The sequence below is a fragment of the Aethalodelphis obliquidens genome, unplaced genomic scaffold (genome assembly GCF_003676395.1).
Source record: "Aethalodelphis obliquidens isolate GAN/ISIS:26980383/991018 unplaced genomic scaffold, ASM367639v1 scaffold60, whole genome shotgun sequence".
NCBI classification, from domain to species: Eukaryota; Metazoa; Chordata; class Mammalia; order Artiodactyla; family Delphinidae; genus Aethalodelphis; species Aethalodelphis obliquidens.
This window is the reverse complement of record NW_020838004.1, coordinates 4,281,756-4,309,423: the sequence shown is the minus strand read 5'-3', so window position 1 is coordinate 4,309,423 and position 27,668 is coordinate 4,281,756. Positions and strand designations below refer to the sequence as shown.

The 27,668-nt window shown below is 45.4% G+C and overlaps 1 protein-coding gene across 8 annotated transcripts in view; it reads right to left on the bottom strand.

Annotated features, from left to right (window-relative positions):
• Positions 1–27,668, bottom strand: part of AMOTL1 (angiomotin like 1) — a 176,249-nt gene that overhangs the window by 21,172 nt on the left and 127,409 nt on the right. For all 8 annotated transcript variants that reach the window (XM_027087773.1, XM_027087772.1, XM_027087777.1 and 5 more), the window contains 4 exons: positions 24,584–24,728; positions 23,302–23,391; positions 3,624–3,769; positions 90–239 (listed from right to left, as the gene is read on the bottom strand). In XM_027087773.1, the coding sequence (XP_026943574.1) occupies positions 90–239; positions 3,624–3,769; positions 23,302–23,391; positions 24,584–24,728 (531 nt within the window). The remainder of the gene's footprint in view (positions 1–89; positions 240–3,623; positions 3,770–23,301; positions 23,392–24,583; positions 24,729–27,668) is intronic.

The window sequence follows — 27,668 nt, the reverse complement described above, 5'->3', positions numbered from 1 at the left end:
CAGAGCGCAGAGCCTGGCGGGCAGCAGGTGCTCAGCTCCGTGGCCTTCACAGAACGCATGTGCCAGACTCCGAGGGCCCCGCCCCTCACCTGCTGGGTCCTCAGGGCGTCCAGCTCCCTCTCCAGCCAGGTGCGCAGTCTCCGCTCCATCTGCTCCCGCTTCTCGCAGGCGGACTGCAGCTGGGTCAGGGCCTGCTGCAGCTTCTCAACCTTCTCCACGTATGCCTGCTTCTCTCGGAGCTGAGTGGAGGAGGAGAGGAAAAGGGAACACGGAATTTGGACAGTGATCCTCAAAGCTGGGGTGGAGATTGGGGGTGTGTGTGTCAGAGTACCTCGAGATGCTATTTAAACTACAAGTGCATGTACCTTCTCCACTCCTATCCCTCAGGTGTGCTGGGACAGAAAAGATTTAGACGAAGGCCACCAGTTACACCTAAATCAGCTGGGATGCTAGGAACTGAAGACCCTAACAGGCCACCTGCTTTCAGTCATTTATACAGCTCTGAGCTCAATCCATGGTTATTGCTGAGTCATTATAGCATCAGCAGGCACTGGAAATGAGGTTAATAAAGACTTTTTAAATGTTATAAGGAAATGCTTATTCTATAATGTTAACTGAAAAATCCAGAATCAAAAATTATATACATTATCACAACTATGCCTGCCTATCTATCTATCATCTATGTATGAAAAAAGACTGAAAGGAAATAAAAGCATCAACTGTGTTTGTCTGTATGGCAGAATAATAATTTCTCATCATCTTTACTCTCTTCTGTATTTTTCAAATCTTCTATAACTACCAATTACTATTAGAAAAACCGTGACTGTATATATTTATGCATGTGTACCCATTTGTGTATGTGTGAATGAGTATGACAATATCTGATTATAGATACTTGTGGAGTAATTTCCTCCTAAAGATGTCAGAGCCCTTTATGGATGACAGCCCTGGAGAGACGGGAAAGGCCTAATGAACACGCAAACCACACAATCACTGAGGAGAGGCAAATTAAGGTAAAAATTGATTTATGTAAATGTCACATCAGGTATGGATTTAGACTCACTGATCAATCACTTCAAATTCTTACCCTCAGACTTTGTTTTCTTCCAGTTAGGAGTTGGACCCATGTTCATAAATCCCAGGCACATTTCTAACTTTCTGGGGATTGGCTGGTGCCAAAAATCAGACTGAGGCTTTTCCTTGATCTGGTCCTGGGTGGGGAGACACCAGATGCTATTTCCTGTCCCTCTGTACCTGGGCATGCAGATGCCTTGCGGGTGATTCAGATCCTGAGTTCAACCCATGATTGCACTGGCAAGTTGGAACATGCTAGCGATTTAAGTGTTCGCTGCAAAGGGTGGTTTCCGACTTAGCAGGCAGCCCTGCCAGGAGCAATGTCTGTGCCCTAGCCAAACCCACTGCGATAAAAAACGAGGTGCTTCTGACCTTTTGCCGGGGGGCGCGGACAGCAACTTATAGCCTTTTCTACACCTACTCTTGGGATTAGTTTTCATCTGACTCTTTCATTCACTGTGCCTTTGATTGTCTAAGGACCTACTAACTGCAGGTTCCTGTGCTAGAAAAGCCTCATCTGATAAACTATTTTGTGAGTACCATTCATACACCCCTTACCATGTCGTAGACTGTATACCATTCTCTGAGTGTGTAGCCCCTAGAATATAAGTGCCGCGAGATTTGTCTGCTTGGGGCAGAGCGCACAATACGTCCCCCAGGCCTGGAACAGTACCTGGCATCCAGTTGGTACTCAATAAGTATTTGTTATATTAATATTATCATTAATATTATCACTAACCAACTGCAAGGTTCTTGGAGGCATCGATCTCTCTCATTCACCCTTGGATCAGCCTTAAGTCTAGCAAGGAGTATATAATGATGATGATGACTAGTAGTACCAGTAATTAACCGGCCAACATTTTGGAGGCACTACCATGCCAAGCTTTGTGCTTTATATGAAGTATCTCGTTGAATCCGCCCAATAACAATAGAAGGTAACCTCTTGTATTACCTCCGTTTAACAACTGAGAAAACTGAGGACTGAATAGGTTAGTGACTCACTCAAGGTCACACAGCTGATACACCGCCCGTCTAACTCACGTGGTCTGCCTCTAGAGTCCAAGCCCTTAAGCATCATGGGAAGTTATGGTAAGCACTCAGTGTGAGCCATCCAAACTGAGTTAAGATCCTTCAAAAGAAACTTAATAAGAACAAGGAGGGACACTGGAAGCCAGACGCATGAGACATTTTGGAGAAGTTACATACAGTCAACCAAACACAGATCCTATATAAATATAATGACAAGAAAAGACCCATAATGCTGATTATAAAGAATCTGTCTTCAAGGAGTTCACAACTTTTGCTTTAACAGAAATATTAAAATTAAAATATTTCAAAATTATCACTTTCCTTCGCTCCATACATGGAGATGGAGCCTTGATAAGTGCCCTCAGAATAACTTCTGGCCTCCCTTCCTCAAAGCAGACCTCCTGTCCTTCAGGGGTCAAGGTCACTTTCTGTAGCAGATAGTTTCCTATTTAATGAGTTGCTTGCTGGTGACAAGGAAGAGACTCTGGGGCTGTTGCCTGGGATCCTCATGCTAGTATTAAAACTGTACATAGGACTTGTGGGGTTTCACGGGACAGGTTGAATGGACAAGACCCTACTGACTTCACAATCTTCCCCTTTAGCTGCATTAGCCTTGAAGTTGAAGTTTGCTGAGACACCCAAGCCACCTGGCGCCAGGAGATGTTTCCTGAAGGGACAGCTTTTTATTGTCGACAACAACAGCAACAGCAGTTGGATTAATAATAGTGCTGTTTCCTGCGAGCCAAGCACCAACTCGGTCCTGGTGGAGAATATCTCGGTCATGCCGCTCTGTGACTTGGAGTTTCTACTCTCCAACGTGGGTCTGCTCGGCCCAGCCTCACCACACACAGCGGATACAACAGGCTCCCCTGTGCTGCTGTGTCTACAGCCCGGATCCCCTAGCCGGCACCTCAGGAGTGGTCATTCTACTTCCCCAGTCAGGCTTAAAGGAAAAGTCTACTTCTTAAAACTTCATCTAAAGGCTGGATTTCATCAGAAACCACTAAACCCATCACGCTCGAGCGGCATCAACGTTTCCTGGATCGGGGGGTCATCACCTGGCCAAGCTAACTTCTGAAAATTGGAGACAGGTTTGCTGAACACCCCCCCAATCCCACCGCATCAGAAGACTTGGCCTTTTTAATGCAATCGAGAGCCCAGAGACACAGCACTTGAACTGTTAACTGAATCTCTTTTCTCCACAGGCACCAGTGGTTCCCAGTCCTTCCATTTATGTTCAGCCTTGGACACCTGCCAGCCAGTGGGCAGCAGCCTGGGTTTAAGGCTGAGACTGAACTCTTTGCTGATGCTTATTCACGTCTGCCTCTCATCCTCTGCCCGGCTCTGGGGTGGATAAATTCTGTTTTTATTCGTTTTTATTTGGGAGGTCACCTACATCGCTCCCCTGACTCAGCTCCCTTGGAGTTGGCTCTGGTTAAAGTTGCTGGGTTAGGAAACGGAAACGGAGGCCCTCGGGGCTCTGTGCACTGCACCCCACCCCCCGCCCCCCGCAGGCTCACCTCCTCTTCCAGCTTGATGACCCTGGCCTGGGCGTTGCTCAGAGCCTGGTCCAGGATCTCGATGTGTCTCCGGTGGTCCTCACTCGCGGTCCGCACTGCCGCTAACTCCATTTCTAACTTCTCCTTTTCCTTCAAGAATTCTTTGTCTAGAAGGGAGATGGGAACAAAACGACCTCTATCAGAAGGCACTCACCCTCTGGGCTCATTGCCAGTCTACATCTGGCAAGGATTAAAAGTAAGAAAAGCATACAGAAAGTAGAGGGTTGAATGACTGCCTTTGCTCCCTATTCATAGTGGTGGTGTTTGTGAAACAAGGATTTTCTCAAAAACCACTGTCGGGCTTCCCGGGTGGCGCAGTGGTGGGGAGTCCGCCTGCCAATGCAGGGGACGTGGGTTCGCGCCCTGGTCTGGGAAGATCCCACCTGCCGCGGGGCAACTGGGCCCGTGAGCCACAATTACTGAGCCTGCGTGTCTGGAGCCTGTGCTCCGCAGCAAGAGAGGCCGCGATAGTGAGAGGCCCACGCACTGCGATGAAGAGCGGCCCCCACTTGCCACAACTAGAGAAAGCCCTCGCACAGAAACGAAGACCCAACACAGCCATAAATAAAGAAATAAATAAATTTTTTTAAAAAAGTTAAAAAGAAAAAACCACTGTCAACTATAGGTATAGTCCAGGTCACAGTTCCAGAGATGAACGGCACAAAAAGAACCAGTGACCCTGTGTTCTCAGGGACTCACTTCTGCACGACATTTACTTTAAGGCTTCAAATTAACCTTGGACCTATGATTTTCTTTCAGGTTCACAAGCTCTCCAGCTTCTACCTTCCAAACCAGTGATGGAAAGGCAGGCAATACTAACGATGATACTAACCCTCTCATTCATAGAGAAATAAACCAAGGTGCAGAAGGTTAAGCTTTTGGTCTGAGGCCAGGTGGTAGAGGGGAGCTTCAACCCGGGCCTCCTATCTCTGTCTGGGTCCTCATGCATATGACCTGGCCTCACCTCTTCTCTTAGTTCTGCTCAAGAGAAGAAAGACAAAGTGCTCTGGATGTGGGGAAACAGCTGTCCTCTCATTCAGTGACACTGTAGCTGACGGTGATCACTGTCACTCTGCACATGGAGAGGAAAGGCTGCCTCACAGTGGCTTCCACACAGCTCTCCTATAGACTTATCCACCAATTTACTTAAGCAGGCAGGGCCCACGCTGTCATGAGATCAGTATTATTTACTGAAAACATTTCTCCTGTTACAGAAACAATGCAGGCATGCCTCAGAGATGTTGCGGGTTCCGTTCCAGACCACTGTAGTAAAGCAAGTCACATGATTTTTTTTGGTTTCCCAGTGTATATAAAAGTTATGTTTACACTATACCGTAGTCTATTAAATGTGCGATAATAGCATTATGTCTAAAAAACAATGTATGTACCTTAATTAAAAAATACTTTATTGCTAAAAAATGCCAAAACAATGAAAACAGTAACATCAAAGATCACTGATCACATATCACCATGACAAGTATAATAATAATGAAAAAGTCTGAGATACTGTGAGAATTACCAAAACATAACATAGACACATGGAGTAGCTGCTATTGGAAAAATGGCGCCAAGAGACTTGCTCCATGCACGGTAGCCACAGACCTTTAATTTGTAAAAGATGCAATAAAACTAAGCATAATAAAATAAGGTATGCCTGTATATTTTATTTTTAAGGTAATTTAGAATATTTAGATATGTTGATTATAATATGGGAAAACTCGAATGGACTTACTGTGTAAGATTAAGGGATTGGTCAAATAAACTACAGTAAACCCTACAATAGAATAGGATGTACCCATTAAAGCTAAGTAAGAGAATATTAGTGATGAGGAAAAAAATCGTCATTGTTGAAAAACGGTGGTTACAAAACCCTATGCACACTCTTCCAAATTTGTAGAAAACAGGGTGTATAATCATAAGGGTAAGGGCAACAACAAGAGTTAGAAATTGATTTCTCTGTGCCCACACCACTCAGATGCCTCATACTGGTTATCTAGTCCTCCTGGCAAACCAAACTGAAACGCCAAGAACCAAAGTCTGCGAGCTATACGAGCACGTGACAGTGGTTTCACTCATTCATGATTTCCTTGTATAGCCATTCATTCATTTAGCGAAGAGTCGTCAAACATTAAGGACCAGCCTTATGGGCACTGAAGCAATAGAAAGAACGCTGCCCGTAAGGAGCGGGGGGAAAATGTGGTTTTGAATACAGGGCAAAGACACTTTAAGGCTGCCAATACTCAATAAACAACTCGCAATTTTAAAGCCGGAAGGGATCATAGGAAACACCCCCATCCAGTTCTGCCCCCTTTGTTTTACGGGTGAGGAAAGGAAAGCCCAGGAGCAAAGGCACTCATCCAAGGTGCCCCGCCAGCTGGGGAGAGCCAGGGCCGGATTCCGGGTCTCCTGATGGCCACTACAACGTCCTTCCCGCTGGACGGCACTGCCCTTGCTTTGTGAGCTTATGTTGACGGGAACAGGGTGCAACGGAAAAGCTTCGGAACGAACAGAATGAAGGCGCAGACTTGCAAAGCGGGCATTGGCTGTGATGCCTGGAAATAATGGCGCCTCTCGGAAACACAACGAGGCCACCGGGATGCTGACCCAGAAGAGAGCATTACTTCTGGGCTCTTAGACCCCACTGCAATGACCAACTGCCCTCCCCGCTTCTCCCTTTCAGTGGCATGAAATGCTGCCTCCGAAACTTCCTTCCCAGTGCATGGAGAACGGGCACGCAAGAGGCCTAAACAAATGGGCCAGGAGCAGCCCACTGGCTCTGGGGCCCACCATCCACTGCCACCAGGGCGGACCAGAGCATTTCACGCTTTCTGTGCAAAATTACTGACGTTTGAGCACTAGCTCCCTGGGTTTGGACAACATCTGAACAGGCATGGTGCCCACTGCCCTCGTCCAAGCTCTGGAGGGCACCCGGGACTTAGTTACTCAGTGGGCAGGGCTGGGAATGAACCACCGACTTCAGAGCTTCTACCTGCTTGTCAACCTAAGCTTAACAGTTCTTGTCTTTGTTGAGGGCAGTCAAGGACACATTAATTTTGGCCAGAGGCAAAGTCTAGAGGCCAAAACCAGAGCTGCTTGCAGTTTTCAAATTGATGGTCATAATTATTGCTGTGTCACAATGACAAACGTTTGGATTTCTGAATTAACGAATACCCCTCCCCTCCAACACACATGCGCGGGCACACACACACACACACACACACACACACACACGCATCCAACAGCTGCTATTCCCTTGATAGGCAGTATCATATTGTGGATAGAGACTGGACTTTAGCATCAGAAAGAACTGGGTTTAAATCCTAGGTTCACCACTTTCCAGCTCTGAGGCTTTGGGTACGGTATAACCTCTTTGAGTCTCAGCTCCCTCATCTATCAAACGGGAAAGATAACATTTAGACCATGGTGTTGTTGTGATGACTCTGTTGACGGAGATGATGCATATAAAGTATAAAAGGGCCTAAACATCTAAGACTTTACCTGTTTAGGTCATTATTGATGCCCTGAGCCTAGAACATTGTCTGACTCAATAAATATTGTCGAATGAATGAGGGAATGAATGAATGAATCTCTACTGTGTGCCAAGTTCATTGCTGATGGTATAAGAAATGGCAGCTCTTGTTAGCGTTTAGCATTTGGCATCCTTGGGGTCTCCTGACAGCCTTTGTTATGCAGCAGTCCACTCAACCTCTGAAGCCACCACTCATCAGATGGCCGGTACGGACCCTGACGTCTCTGGTTCCCTTCTCTGCCCAGGCTCCCTGAACCTCACAGGGCGCACATCAGGACCAAGATGTGGGTATCAGACAAAGACTCCATCCATTAGCTCTGGAATGCTTTTCAGGTCTCTGGAATTCATGGGTCCAAACATCTTTGTCCTAAGTTTGGTGACTTTAGACCTCAGGCTGAAGCAGTATCAGTTAGTGTCACTCACACTGGCTCAGAACTCCTTGTCCGTGGACAGGAAGCAGTGTTCTCGATGGCAAAGTTTTAAAAACCGATGTTCATGACAATTGTGATAATAACAAAATATGCTCATGTCTATTGAATGGGTACTGTGTTCCAGGAACGGTGCCTTATATTACCCCCTTTAATTCCTCCATTTATACTATTTCCTTTAAGTTTACTCTATGAGGTAGGCGCTATTATTATTTCCGTCTTCCAGTGGAGGAACATGACATTAAGAAAGGATAAGTAACGTGTCCACAGAAGTGATGCCCGTGAGTGGGAGAGCGAGAACCAGCATCGGCCTCTCTCTAATGCATGTTCACAGGCACGGCGCTATACTGCCTCTGCTGTGCAAGCGTGCAGGGATGAAGACCCACAGAATAACAGAAGCAGGGGGCGTGGGAGAGCGCCATTGTAACACAGCTCACTGTGGCACAAATTTAAGTATGTCACAGATCATATCATGTATCTCAAAATACAGCAATTAATCCTCATGTGTATCCCTTTGCAAATATTAATTAATTAAGCATCTGCTACATGGAGGCATCACAGAGTACTAGATAAAAGCGTGGATCTAGGGCTTCCCTGGTGGCGCAGTGGTTGAGAGTCCGCCTGCCGATGCAGGGGACACGGGTTCGTGCCCTGGCCCGGGAGGATCCCACATGCCACGGAGCGGCTGGGCCCGTGAGCCATGGCCGCTGAGCCTGCGCGTCCGGAGCCTGTGCTCCGCAACGGGAGAGGCCACAACAGTGAGAGGCCCGCGTACCGCAAAAAAAAAAAAGCATGGATCTAGAATCAAGCTTCCCAGGTTCATATCCAGCTCTACCACTTATGGTTTTGTGACATGAAGTAAACGGACGTCTTTGTGCTTCAGTTTTCTTGCCTTTAATGCGAGGATCACAGTAGTACCCACTTCAAAGTGCATAGAGTAAGTACGCAGCAAATGTCAACTATGATAATGCCAAGGGTATTGTTGCTGTCGAAAAACTGTGATAAATCCTTGGGCTACATGGTGCATAGGACGGAGCATTCTGCTCTCAGCCAGGTGGGAAGAGTGTCAGGGACACAGGCAGAGGCAACGTGACCAGCTGCTCCAACTGATGCTTGCGCAGGGACTGTGACAACGCAGGAAGGACCGCTACCTCAGGCCAGGGTGTGAGGAGGAGGTGGTGTCCAGGCAGTGAGCCTGTGTGGTGGGGGTCACTGTGCCCCTTAACTCCCTGGAGACACGGGAACTGGGTGTGTCAGAACCACTGGAAAAAGTTATCTCTTGGGAGATGCCAAGGGTGAGTCCCATGAGCGAAACCACCTCACAGGGAAGTCCTTTCAGTCTGTTTACTAGCTAAGCCCCCTTGGGATGGATCTCAAGAAAGATCAGCCTCACGCTGAACTTTTGGCTGTGCTCCAATGTATATACTGAGAATTCCTAGAACAGGCAAGTTGACACAAGGGAACTCTTGCCCAGCGTGGTCTGTTTACTCAGTGGATATGAATTACCCTCGACTGTGTGGAGCAGGGCATTGTTTAGCCTGATGGCTCCGGTCCCATTTACACAGAGGATGTCTGCTCGCACACAGTTTATTCTGGAAACCACAGCGATGGCATGGGCTTTGTAGCCAGGCCAGCCTGGTGTGATCCTGGCACCTTCACATACTGGTTCACCTTGGACACGTGACTTCCCCTCTCCAGACTCCATCTCCTCAGATGGAACTAACAAGACCTATTTTGCAGGACTCTTATGAGGATGAAAACGATGACCTGTAAAATACCTACTACGGGGCTTGGCACATAACAGATACTTAATAAACAGCAAGAGCTAAGACACATGACACCCAGGCACTGTGCCTTCAGTTTTACAACAGAACCTCATTTCCTGAATCCTTATATCAACTCCACTTGACAACTGAAAAATCGGAAGCAAGATGAGCTATGATACTCGCAACAGGTCAAATGGTAGTCGCTTTTGTGCCTCTACCCCTAGGTTAGTCTCTTTGCTTGAAAAAGAGCAGAAGTGGATGGAAGTGAGAACTGGGCCCAGAATTTAAAGATGCTCCCCTTCCATCTTACCCTTCTTTGCCAGCTCTGCGTAAGCTCTGAAGTGGACAGTCTGGTGAAAGAGTTTCTGCAATTACTATCTGAGCACTAAGCTTGACTGCTAGCTGAACCATTGGGTGGTGGACCCCAGTAACCTCTGTTGAGAAACAGGTGGAGCATGGGCGTGGGGTCTGGCAGTGGAGGTGTCAGGGCAACGTGCACTGCGCTGCTAGTTTTTAATGCAGTGCTCCAACTTATGGCTGGAGCTCATGGCGGGGTGCAAAGCTGTAACCTGGCCCTTCTCAAGGAGGAATTAATTTTCTAGGCCTTTCCTGATATAATGGGTTTTTGATGAGTTTTTCCCTAAGCCCAATATAGCTGGAGGGACAGAGGAGTCTGGTTGCCACCAGTTTGACCAAGGGGTGACTAATTCACTAGAATGCTTGGAAGGCATTTCAAGCATTTGGAGAAAGAGAGGTCTTTCTCCAAATAACGATATCACCTATATGTGGAATGCAAAAAAATGATACAAATGAACTTATTTACAAAACAGAAATAGACTCACAGACATAGAAAACAGACTTATGGTTACCAAAGGGGGTAGTAAGGAGGAGATAAATTAGGAGTTTGGGATTAACAGATACACACGACTATATATAGATAACCAACAAGGATCTACTGTACAGCACAGGGATCTATACTCAATATCTTGTAATAGCCTATAATAAAAAAGAATCTGAAAAGGACTATATATGTATACGTACATACATATATTTATATATATAAAAAACTGAACCACCTTGCTGTACACCTTAAACTAACACAAAATTGTAAATTAACTATACTTCAATTAAAAAAAAAAAGAGGCAAGTGTGTCCTCACCTGGAGTAGACAGCGTTCACAGTGGCTGCCCAGACAGCACTCCACTTGGAAGCATGTCTACTATACTCCTCCCTTCACAGGGCTAAGTTCTGAGCAGCCCATCTGCATCACAAAACCCTGCTCCCCCTCCCCTACCCACCACTCCCATTTGACAGGGTCAAACCTGAAGGGCTCTGTGACCCAAGCAGAGTCACTTCCAGTCTCTGGTCTGGGACCGTGTGAGGGGGAGCCTCTGGGCGAGAGGGGGATGCTGACACAGAGAGGCAGCCCAGCTCTGAGGCTAGTGAGCACGTCCCACGTGTGCACTAGAGAAATAGAGCAAGCACACCGTGGAGAGTGAAGACTCAAGCAGATGGACATGGAGAGGTGGATGAGCGTCCACGGTGAGAAAAAGAGCGGGAAACAGAGCCACACGGACCAACACTGAGCCCCCCAAAACCATCTGCCCCTTGATTCTCACAAACAGGCCAGCCCAGGCCCCCGGCCCCTGGCCCCTGCGAGGCCTGCACACACGTCCTGCCTGGGGCCTCCTTCACACACAAAGATACTTCTTTTAAAAAAAAAAAAAAAATTCCTCTTATCTGGGCCTAAGCTAGCCCAGTTGGATTTTTCTTTTTGTAACCAAAAGATCACTAAGACACTGTGTTATTTCTTTACACCTCTATTCCCGTCTCCACCAAGAAAGGACTTGATAGTAATGCCTTAGGACAAGGCTGACCAACACTAATGGCACTGACTCTGGTAACTAGTCACTTCACCATGCTGATAAAATGGACTCCCTCTTCTGAAAAGATGTCTGAATAATTACTTGCCATATTATCTCTTCCTAGAATCTTTCCTCCTGTTTCTTCTTCCTCAGGATTCTTTGGCCCTGAGTTCCATATCCCGGCACCATATCTTATAATTCTGAGCTGCTGCTGGAGCCTATTCCGAGGGTCAGCTATGATTTATGGGGTAACTGAAGTCAGATCCTCTTCGAAGTCCTTTATTTTTTTTTTTTTTTTGCGGTACGCGGGTCTCTTACTGTTGTGGCCTCTCCCGTTGCGGAGCACAGGCTCCGGACGTGCAGGCTCAGCGGCCATGGCTCACGGGCCCAGCCGCTCCGCGGCATGTGGGATCTTCCCGGACCGGGGCACAAACCCGCGTCCCCTGCATCGGCAGGCGGACTCTCAACCACTGCGCCACCAGGGAAGCCCAGAAGTACTTTCTTCTGAGGTTGTGGGAGTGGAAAGACAATAGGAAGGTATTCCAACTACTTCACTATCCGCAAAGATATTTAGGTTCATTCTGCCTCAAAGACATGCTACCCTTGGAAGCTCATTCTTATATCCGCCCTCACCCCTTCACCCCGGTTTGAGCGTCAAACTGACAAACCCGGAAAGAGATCCCCAAAATATAATCCAAACAGAGCACTGTTCACATCGTGTAAGAGTGATCTGTTCACATGAGGTTTATCTGATACAAAACAACACAAGAGATGACCTACCCTTAAAAGCCACACTCATTCATTCGGAAATGAAAAAGCGATAGAATACAAAGCTGACCCCATAACGCCCCTGGTTTGGCTTTTTGATATCTTTTAAAAATTTGCTGATAAAGTTTCTCAGGTAAGGAAGCTCGTTATTTCAGAAAAAGGTGTTGGGCGCTCTGCCTTCCCTGTATGCATATGCAAGTTGCCATGGTTCCAGGCAACGGGAGACAAGGGTTGTGAGTGGACGACTAAATAGGTCTGTTAACAAACACAGGGACACTCCAGCCAGGGCTTGTTTTTAAATGGCTGAGAGTGAACTGTTTTAAAACGAATTGTGTAACAAAGAAAATTAAGAAGGGGAGTTCAACCAGACTCTGTTCTGCAGAGCCCTGGGAGAGAGAAGGATGGGGAGAGAGGAGAAAAGGGATGCAGTGGGCCAAGTAGGAAGGAGGAGGCTTCTGACAAACACACCCCTGTCTCAACCAGAAATCTGTTCGGGTTTCGTGCGTTTTACATACTGGGCTTCCAGATACGCTTCCTTTTAAACAAGAGCTCTGAGTTTGAAAGCCAGTGGTTCAGACACTACAAGAGAAACACAGATTTGTGGAAATGGCTATTGCTAAAATGTAGGGAAGACATTTTTTTTGAGAAATGAATCAGTACGAGAAAGTGAGGCAAAGACTGAAGTGTGAAGGATTTATTCAATCTTTGTTGCCCCAAGTTAAAAGGAAAAGAGAAACTTTCCCTTTTACAAAGTATTATGGCAGCAAAATTACTCTAACATGCAAATTAGTTTCCCAGGCCCACCCTAAAGGCTACACACTGCAGGAAGCTTTTCTGATTCCTTCAGTAGAACAGATCTCTCCTGTACGGGAGAACCTGCACACGTACACTTTGCTGGGGGAAGGTAGTTCTTTCACGAGTCTTTATACCATATTCTGCTTGTACTCCAGGTACAGTGGCTGATGTCCGTCTGACTTAGCCTTCCTACTGGGCTTACTTCATAATGTGTCTAAGCCCCTCTATCTTTGTAGGACTTTAGGAATCTAAGAGAGCGTGTTTCGTCTGCGAAGAAAGAAATATGACAAGTTTAGGCAACAGTCACCGAATAAGAGGCTCCTGTCAATACAAGATCAAATTCTAACTGGATATTTAAAATAAAATTCAAAAATGATCCTTTTCAGATGCTTATCACTGGAAAGTAACAAAGCCGAACCACAAAATCTAGTAATCTAATGGAGGAAAACAACACATTTTGGTCTTAACATACTTAATTTATCTCTTGCTCTTTAATATCCAGGAAGTGAGTTTAATACCCCGAAGTGCTACTTTTTGTAGCACCAAATGTAAAATATCTCAGGTATGATTTGGTAAAATACTTATTTGAATACCAGTAAAAGCTCTCTTAATATAACTTTTTCTAATCTACTCATTCTTCATATTGCATTTTTTTTTTTTTTTTTTTTTTTTTTTGCTCTACACGGGCCTCTCACTGTTGTGGCCTCTCCCGTTGCGGAGCACAGGCTCCGGACGCGCAGGCTCAGCAGCCACGGCTCACGGGCCCAGCCTCTCCGCGGCATGTGGGATCCTCCCGGGCCGGGGCACGAACTCGTGTCCCCTGCATCGGCAGGCGGATTCTCAACCACTGCGCCACCAGGGAAGCCCCATATTGCATTTTTATTTTAGAAACTATACTTATACACCCAGGTATAAATCATAGGTATTTTTTTACCTGCCTAGATTTATACATATGTAGCCTGCAAACTCACTTGACTGAATATACACCCATTCATCCAGCTCAGCTTCCACATGTACTGTTCAACCTTCTACTTTATTTTTTTTTAACTTGAAGTAAAAATGTACTGCTACTTCTGTGTCACTGCAGACAGCGTAATAACAAATTAAGCAATGAATTAAAAATGCCACATAAATACAGGATGCACAGGGCAGTTGATTTTGACTATACACCTACGCGTGAATCGATTGACAACTAAACCTGATAACTTACACTTTCTATAACCTCCACAGAAGTCCTTTTCTGCTTTCTCTTTTCTTAATACAAAAAGGTAAGTAACATACACGTCTATTTCCAGGTATGACAAAGTAAGACCCTACCAGACAATCTGGCTGCCCCTGCAGAAAACAGCCATGAAGCCTGGATACAATGCAGAGAGCAATGACCTGACAGGAGTGAAAAGTGAGGCAGGCCGACAGATGGCGTGAGAGGCCACTCACTGCAGAGGACAGAGCTGCACCTGTGCTGGGGCTGGACTGTGGCCATTGTCACATTTCATGGCACTGTACACTTAAAATATGTACACTTTATTGTGTGTACATATAGGTAAATATTATATACCTATATTTGGTTTAATTAAGGCATTATTATAATATGTATGATAAAATGATGCTTTCTAAATGCGCCCTTTGAAGGGCAGATATGGCTTAACGCCAAAACCCGGCTGAAAGATAGAAGTTGATGCTGAGGAAATTGTTATATCTGGGACAGAAGGGACTCAATCTACGACTGACCAGGGAGAAAGAAATGCATCACCTGCAATTATATGTTCTCCCTTCCTTAACTTCTGCGACCCCTCCCATTGTCATTTTTGTAACTTGCTTTGAGCAGATCCTTTTTTTCTTCTTCTTTCTACCAAACCACAGTCTTTGTCGGCAAGAAGAAAATTAGTAGCAGATGCAAGCTTATTTTTAATGGTCCAAGACCAAATTTTCTGAACTTAAAGCAAACACTTCGTCCTGTCAAAGTTCTTGGATTCCATTAAGATACAACTGTATGCTCTCCTTCCAATTCATGAGCCAAAAATAATTTCAAAAACTAATTGTAAGAAACTATACCACAGGGTTACTCATTGTGTTCTGCTAATTTTTTATGCTTATCATCCAGAGAACAAAGAGTTTAATTTCATAGACATTTTGAGAAAACTTTTAAGAGTCTAAACTCTATGCTGGTCTCGACAGTTTTTTTTGTTTTTGTATCTGTAGTGGATTACCCAGCAAGGCCTTTTATTATAACTGGCTCTGGTTCAAAGACAGATGTAGAAGTCAGAAGCACAGAATGTTCATTCCAGTAGTTAGCACTCATTTGAGATGGCTTGAATACATTATTATTAAGTCACATTACTGGGCTAAATAATTTGCAGTAAGACTTCTAGTACAAGAATTATTTACGTTCGCTTACTAAGGCTGAATTCCTCTCTGGGTAAAAATGTGAAATCTTTCATCACCCCCAGAGCCAACAGAGATGACCTTTGGAGAAGGGGAAGGAGAAAACAAGAAAAAGGAGGTGTTCTTGTCATGGTCGTGCATTAAGCACCCAGGGGGCCTTGGACAAATCATTTGATCATCCTTGGTCACAGTTTCTTCTTTAACAAAGCATGGAGGCCATGCTAAACGAGCTCTAAAATCACGGGGAGTCCAACCCTGCCACCTCTTCCCACCTCCCTGGTACACAGGAAGTGGCTCTCCAGAGTCAGGATGCCCTGGGTTCAAAACCTGTTTTCTCCACTTACCTGCCTGTATGACCATGAACAAGTTACTTAACCTTCCTGTGCCCCAGTTTCCTGATCTATTAAATACCTGTGACACCTCCCTCACAGGGCTGCTTGGAGGATGAACAGAGACGGTGTACCTACAGAGGTTAGCACAGTGCTTGGCCCACAGTAAGTGCTGAGTCCGTGGTGGCAGCTGTTACTGCCGTTAGATGACCTGAACCAGGACCTGAAGGCCAGATTACAAGGGAGCACCCCTGCAACTCCACCTGAAGATAAACTTTGAACCATCAGATCAACAGCCTCCGTAAACTCTGTCGCTCACAACGGCCATCGGATGGCCTTCTAAGGAGCTCTGGTTCAGAGGACATGTGTATTACTGGTAACCAGACTTGTGACCTTTCAGGTCCTTTCCAACCCTGATATATAAGATCTGCAGACATCATCTCACAGCAGGATGCTTATGGGAGGATTTACGGCCCTGCTGGGAGAGGCACCCCGAGACCTCACTACCCAGGCAGTTACTAGCCGTGGCTAACCACAGGGCTGTCCTGCCCAGCCCTGTCTCCATCGTGAGCTAATTGTGGATCCCCACTGGGCTAACTAAGGTTTGTGACGGCATTTGTATGTGTCTCAGTTTATCTAATGTGAAATAATCACGCTCACCCGATTAGGAATTAAGTAAAAGATGACCGTGAAACTCTCCCAGGAAAGAAAATAACAGTTATATCCTGATTTATAAATTAGGACAATTTACAAAATAAGACCTAAATACTTCTGAAGTTCTTTATTTTCCATCCTCCTTTTGCTGGGGTTTCTTCTTTCCCTTTCTCTTCCATGACCAGTGCCTGGAGCAGAGGTTCACAGGCTATGCCCTGCAGGCCAAAGCCAGCCCACAGTCAGGCCACTTGTCCACGGCTCGTCTATGGCGGCTTTGGGGCTACAGGGACAGAGTTGAGTAGTTACGGCCCCCAAGCAGAGAATTATTTACATTCCGGCCCTTTACGGAAAGAGTTTGCTGACCTATGGCCTAGAACACTGCGCATTCATGGTAGGTAGCCAATAACCGTTTTTGAATACGTGATAATGGTCATCATTTCATTCAACATCCAATAAATGTTTATTAAATGCTTCTAAGCACCAGGTACTGTGCCAGCTTCTGAAACACAGTGACCTGGGGCTACGATGGTGAGGATGACGGTCAGGGTCCATGCCCTCGTGGTGTGGACAGTTTAGTACGGGAAGAGAGCAAATGATCATCCAAACACTTCCTTATTTACAGTATGATGAGTGTTTACAAAGGGAACAGGGTACTGGCAGAGTATATAAAAGGAAGACCGGATCCTATCTCAGGCAGCCTTCTCTAACTTTGAGCCGAGACCTGAATGTGGATTTCTTGCCTCTGAACTGCCAGCGAAAGTGAGGGGTCCCTGAGGCCACATGAAATGCAAATGGGTTTCAGTCTGGTTTTCAGTCTGTGCTTCCTCCATCCATCCGTCCAGCTATGAGTGCAAGGAACACAGAGCGTAATGAAGTTCGAGACACTTGATTTTTCAATCCCCAAACAGGAATGCTAAGCAAATAAATAATTTTAAAACCAACAAGGTGAAAAATCATAAGTCAGGTTCACCTGTTAGACACTGGATATCGACACATGACCAAGAGACCGTTCTGCTATCGGCTCTGGTTTTTTAAGCACGGAAAATCGGTCTAAATTGAGGAACATTACTCTTCACACTTGGGAAGAAGATTTGATGGAACATAAACAGATGCCCTGCAGCCTGGGTGTGCAGCTGGTTGTCATGGAGGTTTGAAGTTTCTTGGTGCTGCCTGTCAAGGTTGATCAAGCGGCTTAAGCACTCCTATGCTCTGCCTTCCAAACCCAGCAAGGCTCGGCGGGCCACCCAGGCATTCTTTGGGAACACGGCCCATTGACCCCACCCTGAAAACTGGCAGGTCCTTTCAGAGAAGGTGGAGGGAGAATGCAAAGGAGCAGGAAGGAGTGCTGCAGAATAAATGCATGGTATAAAGTTTTCTTTGCATTTCCTATCATCGGTTAGCCCGAAGAGCTCTGCTGGCTCAATGGGGAGATTTATTCCTCTATTTCTTTAGAGGAAATGTAGGTACAGGGAGATTAAGCATCTAACTTCAGGTCACTGAACATGTCAGTGAGAGTCCAGGAACCAGAAGATGCGGTAACTGATCCAAGATTAGTTGCTTTAGCCCATGCCTACAAAACCTTTGCTTTCTAGAATCACACAGTCCTACTAAATATAGACGTCATCTAAAAGATCATCTCCTTCAAAGGAGAATCATTAATTTAGGGCAAGAAAATTTTCCTGGTTTAAGAGATGCACCTTGGCAGGCTCCGTGGACGATTCCTTCCCCTTTGCCCGGGAGCTGATCTGTGGTGTCTGGCATGATCTATGGATCAGTTAGTGTGAAAATATGGTCGGCTGCTACAAAAACTTTCCTATACCATAACCAGCTCTCATCTCCAACATAACCACAGCAGAGTAAAGAGAAGGCGTCAGGGAACCAGAAGTCAACTATATTGTAGTATATAGCAGTCATTTTCATGAAAAAATACTACTGTTCCTCATAGTAGAAGATTTCCCTTACCTGGATATCTCCCTATTTGAAAAACCAAGGAAGGAAGGGAAGGGGGAAGGTGGAAGGCAAAAAAAAAAAAAAAAAAAAAAGTCAAGCATTTTTAAGTTGCTTCTTCTTCTGAAGGTAGTTCATTAATAATTTCGCCTAATATCTTGAAATAATTGAGCAAAACCAGAGGTAGCTCCCAACATGACTGGGAGACATTGAGCTAAAAAGAACGTTTTGATACTATGCACCATATGAGAATTTCAAGCCTGTTGTTACAGGGATTTCCCACTTTTACTCAGCCCCTCAGTAAACATTTATTGAGTGCCAGGTACATGAAGATCCAAAGGGTTTTAATGAGGGTTGGGGATGGATGTTGGTAAAGAATGCCTATAATTCTCTCACCTAGTGGAGGAGATCCATGCAAAGGAATGGTGCCCACAGAGAATGTAGGCAGGGTAGGTGCTTGTAGTAGGGGCTTCGCACTGAGTCAGGAGCTGCAAGCACCAGCAGGCCCACAGAGGAGGAAGAAGCCCAGTGCATCCACGTGTGACAACATCTAACCTCGCCTTCCTACTGAAGCCTGATAGAAACCCACAACATGATGTAATGAAACCCAATGAGGATTCAGAATAAGCTCCTTATGCTCTATGTAGGTCAACAGAATTAATGTTTATGTCATTGTAGTTTCTGCTTTGTGTTTCACACAAGCCCTTAGAGGAAATACAAAAACCAGAGGGATTTTCTTTTAGGAAATTATTTTTGTCTCTTTTATGTTCTATAAGAGACAGAAAATCAAAGTACCTAAGATAAAATTCAAGGGTAAGATGACGATTATAAGATACACTGAAAATGGCAAGTTACTATTATTTTTAATAGAGTGGTCCCACACTTTTTTTTGGTTCATTTTTAAACCCATGGGGATTATAAGGGAAAATCCTATGAATTAGTCTTGACTGATTTACACCCATTACTTATTAATTTAAACAAATGAATGCCCAAAACACCTTTTTTTCTTAGACAGGGACATTTAACAAAAGCCAGAATCTGACTTACATAGACTTCAGTTTAACCGAATATGCTGAATCCATGGGGCCTAAAGAATCCTAATGGGGTGGTGGTGGGGAGATAAGTTGATGGCCATCCTGTAACATGACTGCGTTTCATCCTGGAATAATACAAGTGTGCCAGAGCTAATCAGCTCCCCCTCCACTCAAGAATATAAGAAGATCATCTGTGCCAGTCTCGTTTCCCCACAACTAATATTTTATTTTTGGCTTTCTGACCAACTAGTGATGGAAACTCTGCAGTTACCAGTTTTCAGAAAGAAACAGTTAAAACGTTTCACTTATTGAGAAGACAGAGCTAAGAATGATGACAGACATTCCCGGGGCACTGCGTTTAGCGGACAGTGGCCTGTGTCTGGTGTGTGTGTGTGTGTGTGTGTGTGTATACACAAGCACGCACGCACACATGTGACAAATAAGTGAATGGGAAAACTAGGAATCTCAGTAAGTTAAAAACGCTAAAGGACCAAAAGTCCCAGTTTCACTCAGATCAGAAAGGAAATTGGCTAGATGCCCTGTTTTTAAGGAGCAATTTGGCTGCAAACATATTTGGAAAAACAAATACGTAAGACCAGAAAACACACGCACAAATTTTTGAATTCCTCCAAAGAGAAAAACACAACGCCATGAGGTGATAGGGAAGAACACTCCTCAGAGCCATCAGATTCCTAGGCACTCCATTCAGCAAGATTTTTAATACAGGCAAATCTCACGTCCGAGAGGAGCACAATTATCGCCCTGTTGAATGTTCATTTCAACTTGTAGAGCTAAGTGGTAATGACCAAGGCAGTCCTTCCAGGCCTTCATCAGGCTCCAACTAAAGAGCAGAATTTTGTTTCTTTAAAGAAAACCTACTCTGGGCAGCAGGGAAATTTAGAAATCATGCCAGGAAGGATGTTCCCCTTCCGTCAGCTGAGAGTTTACAGAAGTCCTCCCGACCGCTCATGCTGCAAGAGTGCCTTGGGCGCTCTTGGACCTGGACTCCAAGCTTCAACCTGAACACTGAGCAAAAAGGTCAAACATGTTATTATTCCCTTTCCTTCTAACTTTTCCACTGGCCAAGGTGGTTGTCAGGGGCTTCCCACCGTAGCCTTAGCTCCTGGTAGGCGTGAGCCAGAGAAGTCACTACTATTTGCTATGCAGTCAGACCTGCCTTTCTCTTAGCCAAGCATTGGAATCTCAAAAGACTCATTTGAAAAGGATGGCTCCTCTCTCGAGTGCCCAAAGTTTATAATTATGATTACTAGGCACTGAAAAGTACTCTTACAATAGAGCTTCTAAAAAGCTATACAGATAACTGAACACATTAATAATTGCGAAGAGAGATAGTAATTTGTGCCTGCCATTCTGTGCCCACGTGCTAAAAGGAAAGACTGACAGAGAGCACCACCCATCACCAGCCTCCAGGTACGTCTGCACCTTTGTTATTACACCTGCTCACTTAGCTATGGGCATGAGATGACTCAACATGCTCAAACCTTCACTGGGGGCTTCCATGGTGGCGCAGTGGTTGAGAGTCCGCCTGCCGATGCAGGGGACACGGGTTCGTGCCCCGGTCCGAGAAGATCCCACATGCCGCGGAGCGGCTGGGCCCGTGAGCCATGGCCGCTGAGCCTGCGCGTCCGGAGCCTGTGCTCCGCAACGGGAGAGGCCACAGCAGTGAGAGGCCCCCGCCACCCAAAAAAAAAAAAAAAAAAAAAAAAAAAAAACCTTCACTGGTTACTTAATCCCAACTCCTCCTCCTCCTGCTGCTTTTTATTGGTAAAGGATGACCACACATCTAGTGGCTCTAGTTCACACTCTTTTCTCTCTCTCCCTCGCTGTCCTTATTCAATTGGTCACCAAATCCTACTAATTTGTCACCTGTTTATCTGTCTCCTACCCTCCACTACTACTTCTGTCTTGGTTCAGGACCTCTACCTCTCTTGCCCAGATACTAAAATATCTGTTAACTAGTCTCCTTGCCTACAGGTTAGTTCTTCATGAATTTCTCTCCTCCTGTGCCTCCCTAATTGGCTTCTAAAATATAAGGCTTGCAAACAATGAAATCATAAACATACTTGAAGAAAACATAGGTGAATATGTTTATAATTTTGGATTGGAAAAAGCATTTCTAAGTATGACATAAAACCTAGAAGGTATAAATACAGTCACTTGAAAAATCTTCTGTAAGATAAAGAACACTATATTCAAAGATAAAAAAAACAACTGGGGAAAATATCTGCACTATATTTGGCAGGGGACGTGCTAATTTCCTTCATATACAAAGAGTTCTTCCAACTCACTGAGAAAAAAACCTATTGTAAATTTGAAATAACATCTCAAGTCCATCTCTTGGCTACACCAGGAGACAAGAAGCTAGTGCAAATAATTGTAAAGCTGTGAGGAAGGCACAACGTGTCCTGAAAAGACCAGGTACTGAAAAATTGGTTAGATATCACTGCTAGCAAACCTGCTTCAAATGTCCTGCCAAGATGCAATTACATTGCATGTCAACACTAAGGCACATTTCAGCAGTTGAAAAATGCCCCTGGACTCTCTTGTTTACGCCTCTGGAACACAGCAGCGTATGTTTGCACAGAACAAATCATTCCCTGTAAAGCTGGAAGGGCCTCTTTGCCTACGTGATTGATGTGTTAGCTTTGAGCCAGAAGGTTAAAATCTTTGAGAACATTTCCGAACTCACACGACACCAAAACCTATTAGTCCGTTAGCACAGCCTAGGCTGAGAGGTTACAGCAAATGCCCATCAGATGAAACTCGCTGACGTTTCCATTTTGACCCAAACTAAGTGACAAAATAATATCCCCTGACAAGAAGGCAGAGTATCAGCAAAGTGATGTCACTGACATAACTGCCACAAAGATACTTACTCTACCTAAGCACACGATCACCCAAAATTAAGGTGTCAAAATCAGATAGTACAGATGACTCATTTTTCAAATGAAAGCTCAGATGAAATGGTAAATCTACTGCACCCACGAGAAGAAATAACTTTTGTTAGGAAAGTGGATAATTCAAGACGCTGATAGATATAGCTCTGTACGTGAGACTGGAGCACGGGCCAATTCACCTACCTGCAAGACTGCAAAGGAATCTGATGCAAAAGCCCAAGGCTGTATTAGTGTCCATTTGCCAAAACAGAATTTAAAAAATGAAGCTGAGACTCAAAATGGAATGCAATCATGAGTAAATCTGGGAAAAACAAAGGAGCTTAACCCCAGCAAATAGTACTGGAAATTAGAAAGTTTAACCAATTGTTTCCCAGCCTTGAAAAGGTAGAGCTGCGTTGAGCGACCCAAGCATCAGAATACCACCATTATACAATGGATGGCCAGAGTCTGAACGCAGGACTTTTTGTTGTTCAAACTGTCTTTAGTGTGTGAGCACTTAACTCACAATGTTGTTGAGAATCATGACAGAGAAATGAATTCAGTTTTCTAAACAGTTTCCCGAAAAAGCCAGTTGGATTTTTACATTTCTGACTTGGACAATGAATGAATGTGCAGAAATTCGAACCTTAATGGATGGTTTCTCAAAACCCACTTGCTTCTATCGTTTGTCTCTGGTGAAACTAATAGAACATTCTCCCAATAAATCCTGAGGCACAGGAAGCCATTTTATTCCTGGCTGAAACGGGCCCAACGGTTCGCAAGCGAGCGTCACCTGCTGAGACGCGTGCTGGGAACATTTAGGCGGCTTCATGATGCCAGGGGCAGCCAGTCCAGAACTGCTCAACCTAGGCACACACAGGATGTGACAAAAGAGCAAATCCCACCACAGGCGTCCTTCCCTTTCCATGGGGAAAGAGAACTGTGCCTTAGACCAAGTGGCGAGTGCCAGTAAATACTCTATAATACCCATGGAGGGTATTAGGGAGAAACAGAAACTGTAGGTAAGGAGGTCGGAATAAACATTACTGAAATTAACACATCAACCTAGGCTTTGTCTCTGGCAGACCTAGGAGGGTCTCATCTTCCGCCTAACAGCTCATATGTTACATCAACAAACAAAAAGCAAGCGGCACAAAACCTACTTAAAACTAACAGGGTTCTTTCCTCAGGCCCCCAGTTTTTAAAACTACCCAGTTGGGATAGGTAAGCATGGAGACTCACTCTGGGAAGCGTAAAGCCCCTCGGCCGCTCTGTCTTCGTGTCCGTCATACTCCCTGCTGGACAGCTGCCTGTTGGCAGTCTCCAGTCGATCTGTGCACAGAGAGGAAACGATTACAAAGAAATGCACTTGCATTTAAGTCATCCTCCGACAGGCAAATGACCTGGGTGCTGAGAGCTGGGTAGGGAGAGATGCCCAGGGAGGAGCCCCAAATTGAACAACTCTTGGGCGGGGGGGAACAAGACGCTCCAGAACATCAAAAAGAAAAGTCCTCAGACGCCACGCTGTGCCTTTATGCAATTTAATGCTAAGGTGTGCACCAGTGGCAGGCAACGAAGAACAGGTTCCTGCAAGGCCAGCAGAGTCCTCGAAAAGGGGTTGAGTTCCCTCGGCCTCAAACCCAGCCCTCGTCTAACCTTGACCATCAGCCCTCTGTAGCTGCGAAGCAAAAAATTAAAAATAACAATTAAATAAATACCAGGAAGCAAGTCAAGATGACCTGATGGATGAAGATTCTACTCAGTGAGTTCTAGGTTTGCTCATGCCATTTGGTCAATCTTCATCTACTCAATTAAATAATTCAGCCTACCAAGTCTTTATTGAGCTTACATAATACCCAAGACTAAAGGGTTTGCAGTAATAAAAAAAAAAAAAGGTAGGTTCCAGCTACAGACTGCCAGTACACTGAGTCTTTTGACACGAGGGAACTGAAAAATGGCTTGGCTGACTGAAAGTGAAGTATAATTTCATGGGTCAGATCATTCTGCATGTTGGAGGTTGCCAAGGTCCTGTAACAGGGGGCCCCTAGCTTTCAGGAAGTTGATATATATCTACTCTTTTCACAACCGTGGGCTTTTTTTTTCTCCAAGAGGGACATGTGTCTAACTCTGCCTTCTACACTATACACCAAGCAAGTGTTAACTGTTGGCTTTCAAAGAATGCAACTAAATGCCTCAGCTTGATGTGACAAGGGGTGTGCAGGGAACATTGGTCTTTTCAGACATTCCCATTCACAACACGAGTCATGTTAAGTACTTTTAAAGCAAGAAGGAGCTGCACACATACTCCCTCCCTGTCAGGGACTCGTGTATAGAGGTTGTCACTTCTCAGGCTCAGTGCTGCAACCTACAACCTACAACGTGAAAAGAACACTTCTGCTCTCTGGTGCCCCTTTCCCAGAGGCTTGGGATTTACAAGGTTATGTAACATAACTTGGGCCTGAAGTCTGGCTGTCAGCAACACGGGGCGTTTAGGGTAGAGAAAACATGAGTGAACTTGACATGCCTCGGAGGTCTCTGTTGAAATCATGGAGCCTTCGAATCTCGCCTTCGAGTTTGTTTCTCATCGCCTTGTCCAGCGACTCTCGCTTGGTGGTAGACTTGACCAGGCTCTCATAGGCTTCCGAGATTCTCTGAAGTTCTTTTTCAAACTGAAAGAAAGAAGCAGCACGAAAGTGAGACTTCTGACATTCCCACCCGTGCCTTAGCTATGCTGATTCTTGGATGCTCCAGTTGTGAAGGCTGTATCTTCAATGCAGCCTTTCTGTGTCTTAAGTTTGTCTACCAAATCCTGCAACCGACTTCACCACCCCCCCATCTGTCTCCCAGCACCATGTTAGGATCCTGTGAATTACAGACTCACAAGTCTGGTGGGACCATCTGATGTCACCTGGTAATAGTCTCTTGGTACAAATATCAGGAAGGGGTGAATTTAAACATAACTTAGGACTTCCCTGGTGGCGCAGTGGTTAAGAATCCACCTGCCAATGCAGGGGACACGGGTTTGAGCTCTGGTCCGGGAAGATCCCAATTGGTGCAGAGCAACTAAGCCCACGAGCCACAACTACTGAGCCACGTGCCACAACTACTGAAGCCCAAGCGCCTAGAGCCTGTGCTCCGCAACAAGAGAAGCCACCACAATGAGAAGTCCACGTGCTGCAATGAAGAGTAGTCCCCGCTTGATGCAACTAGAGGAAGCCCGTGCGCAGCAACAAAGACCCAACACAGCCAAAAAATAAAATAAAATATAATGTTTAAAAAATAATAAACATAAAATAAACATAAACTGCTTATATTAAGTATGGCAATTTACAACTATCATTATTTTTCCTAGTTAATGTGAGGAAAATATTAAAGTACAGGAAAACTAAAGGATCACAAGTAGAACCCTAATTTCCTGACTCCAAGTACAGTGCTCTCCTGAGACCCTCCTACCCATCCCCAAAGGAACATAAAATCCACACGAAGAGAGGTTTCATCGCTTAGCCTGTTATCCCTTTGTCTATGAAATTATCTATATAAAGGACTAATGGATTTGTATCTAACTGTAAACCATAGAAAACCTCTTTATATGTGGGAGTTGGAAGACATGGGATAAAAACCAATATATATATATATATTTTTTTGTATTTCACGAAATCAAGAGCTGTAACTGGGAGAGCCTTTAATCTACGACATATATAAATCTATAACAAGTAGCTATAACTGATATAAAAGGAGTCTAACATAACAGCACGTTTTATAGTAGAAATTAATAAATCCCATTTTATTGTTGTATAACATAAATGCAGGAGAAAAGGTAAAGAGTACCTGCAAACTTGGCTACCAAAAGTTGGAATCAGAGGCAAAGTGGCAGGGTTGAGAACACTAGCGCCTCTCCCTGGGCACCAAGAGAACTGCACCGTGTTTTGGTCCCTCCATGGAGAGCTATGTCACCATAAGGCAGACACCCCGACTGCCGGAATTCCAATTGCCCAGATCAAAAAGTCCCTGCTGAGACTCCTGTAAGTAATACATCCCCTGACAGATACCTATTGCACACTTACTATGTGTCTGGGTGCCAAGGAAACGGATATAAGACAATTCCTGGTCTTTAGGGTCTCACAGCCTAGAGCTGGCCTGTATGCAGATACATACGCTTCTACAGTGCAATGTGACAAGGGGTGTGGTGATTTAATGCTATGGTAGCCTAGAGACAAAGTTATTAATTTGGCAGGGGTGAGAAGGGGTTTCTTTAAAAAAGATTTCAGAGAAAATGCCATTTAAAATGAGTCCTGAGGGATGAACAGGAATTTGCCAAGCAGAAAAGAAAAGGCCAAAGGGCTTTGGCATTCTCTGCAGAAAACAGGGAATGACCCAAGACAGAGAGCCACGAAGGAAAGTGCATGTCTCTGACACGACAGGTCATCTGGGGATGACAGCAAGGGGCAAGTGGCCATAAGGAAGGACTTTATGGGCATAGGTAATTGTTGGGGTGTAGGGGGAGAGTTTGGGCAGGGGAGAGCAGCATAAATTGCACCTGAGGTTTTATGGAGATCATATTAAAGCATGGGGTTGCAGGGTGGGTGTAGGGAGGGAAGGCAGGAGAAAGGAGTCCAGACAAGAAGCGAACATAAACAGTTTAATGACAGGACAAGGGCATGAACCCAGATAACTAAAAGGACAAATTCCAAAGACACTGAAGAGTAGAATCAACAGGTCTCCGTGACTGGTCTGGACGGTAAGGGAGAAAGAAATCACAGACATTCATAGCTTAGAAGACAGAGTAACAAGACTTAACCAAGATAAATGATAAGAGAAACAGGTTTACCTAAACCAAAAGTCTGGTTTTGGAGATACCATGTCTGAGGAGCCTGCAGAACAGTTAGCAGGAAAGAGACGGGTCTGAAAGTCAGGTGGGCAGTTGTTTCACTGTGTGTAGATGACAGACGAAGTCACAGAGTGAGACCACTTAGGGAGATCAACAGAAGATCAGAGGGCCAAGGGTGGGAGCGCTGACACTGCAGGAGAAGGCGAGGCAGGAGAACCCAGGAGAGAGAGACTGATGCCAGGGGTGCCATTGCAGCCAGGAACCCAGAAACTTAAAGAAGGAGACCGGATGTGGTCAATGCCCTGGAGGTTACAGACGAAGCCAAGACACATCCGAGGGCTTCCCTGGTGGCGCAGTGGTTGAGAGTCCGCCTGCCGATGCAGGGGACACGGGTTCGTGCCCCGGTTCGGGAAGATCCCACATGCCGCGGAGCGGCTGGGCCCGTGAGCCATGGCTGCTGAGCCTGCGTGTCCGGAGCCTGTGCTCCGCAACGGGAGAGGCCACAACAGTGAGAGGCCCGCGCACCGCAAAAAAAAGACACATCTGAGAAGAGGTGGGTGAAGAGGCTGGAGGGCATCAGGCCTTCTGCTCAGTGGCCTCCAACCAGGGAGGGGCCCAACGCCAAGGCTCCCTTCGGCACCAGGAGATGTTCCCAAAGGCCTCCTCATAGCAGAGTTGGTTGTTCCACAGTCCCGTCATTTCTACAAAGCCCTTCTATCTCTTGCAAAGATATCACGAATGATTGGTCATGTGGCAGCAGAAAGAACAGCATGTCCTGAAT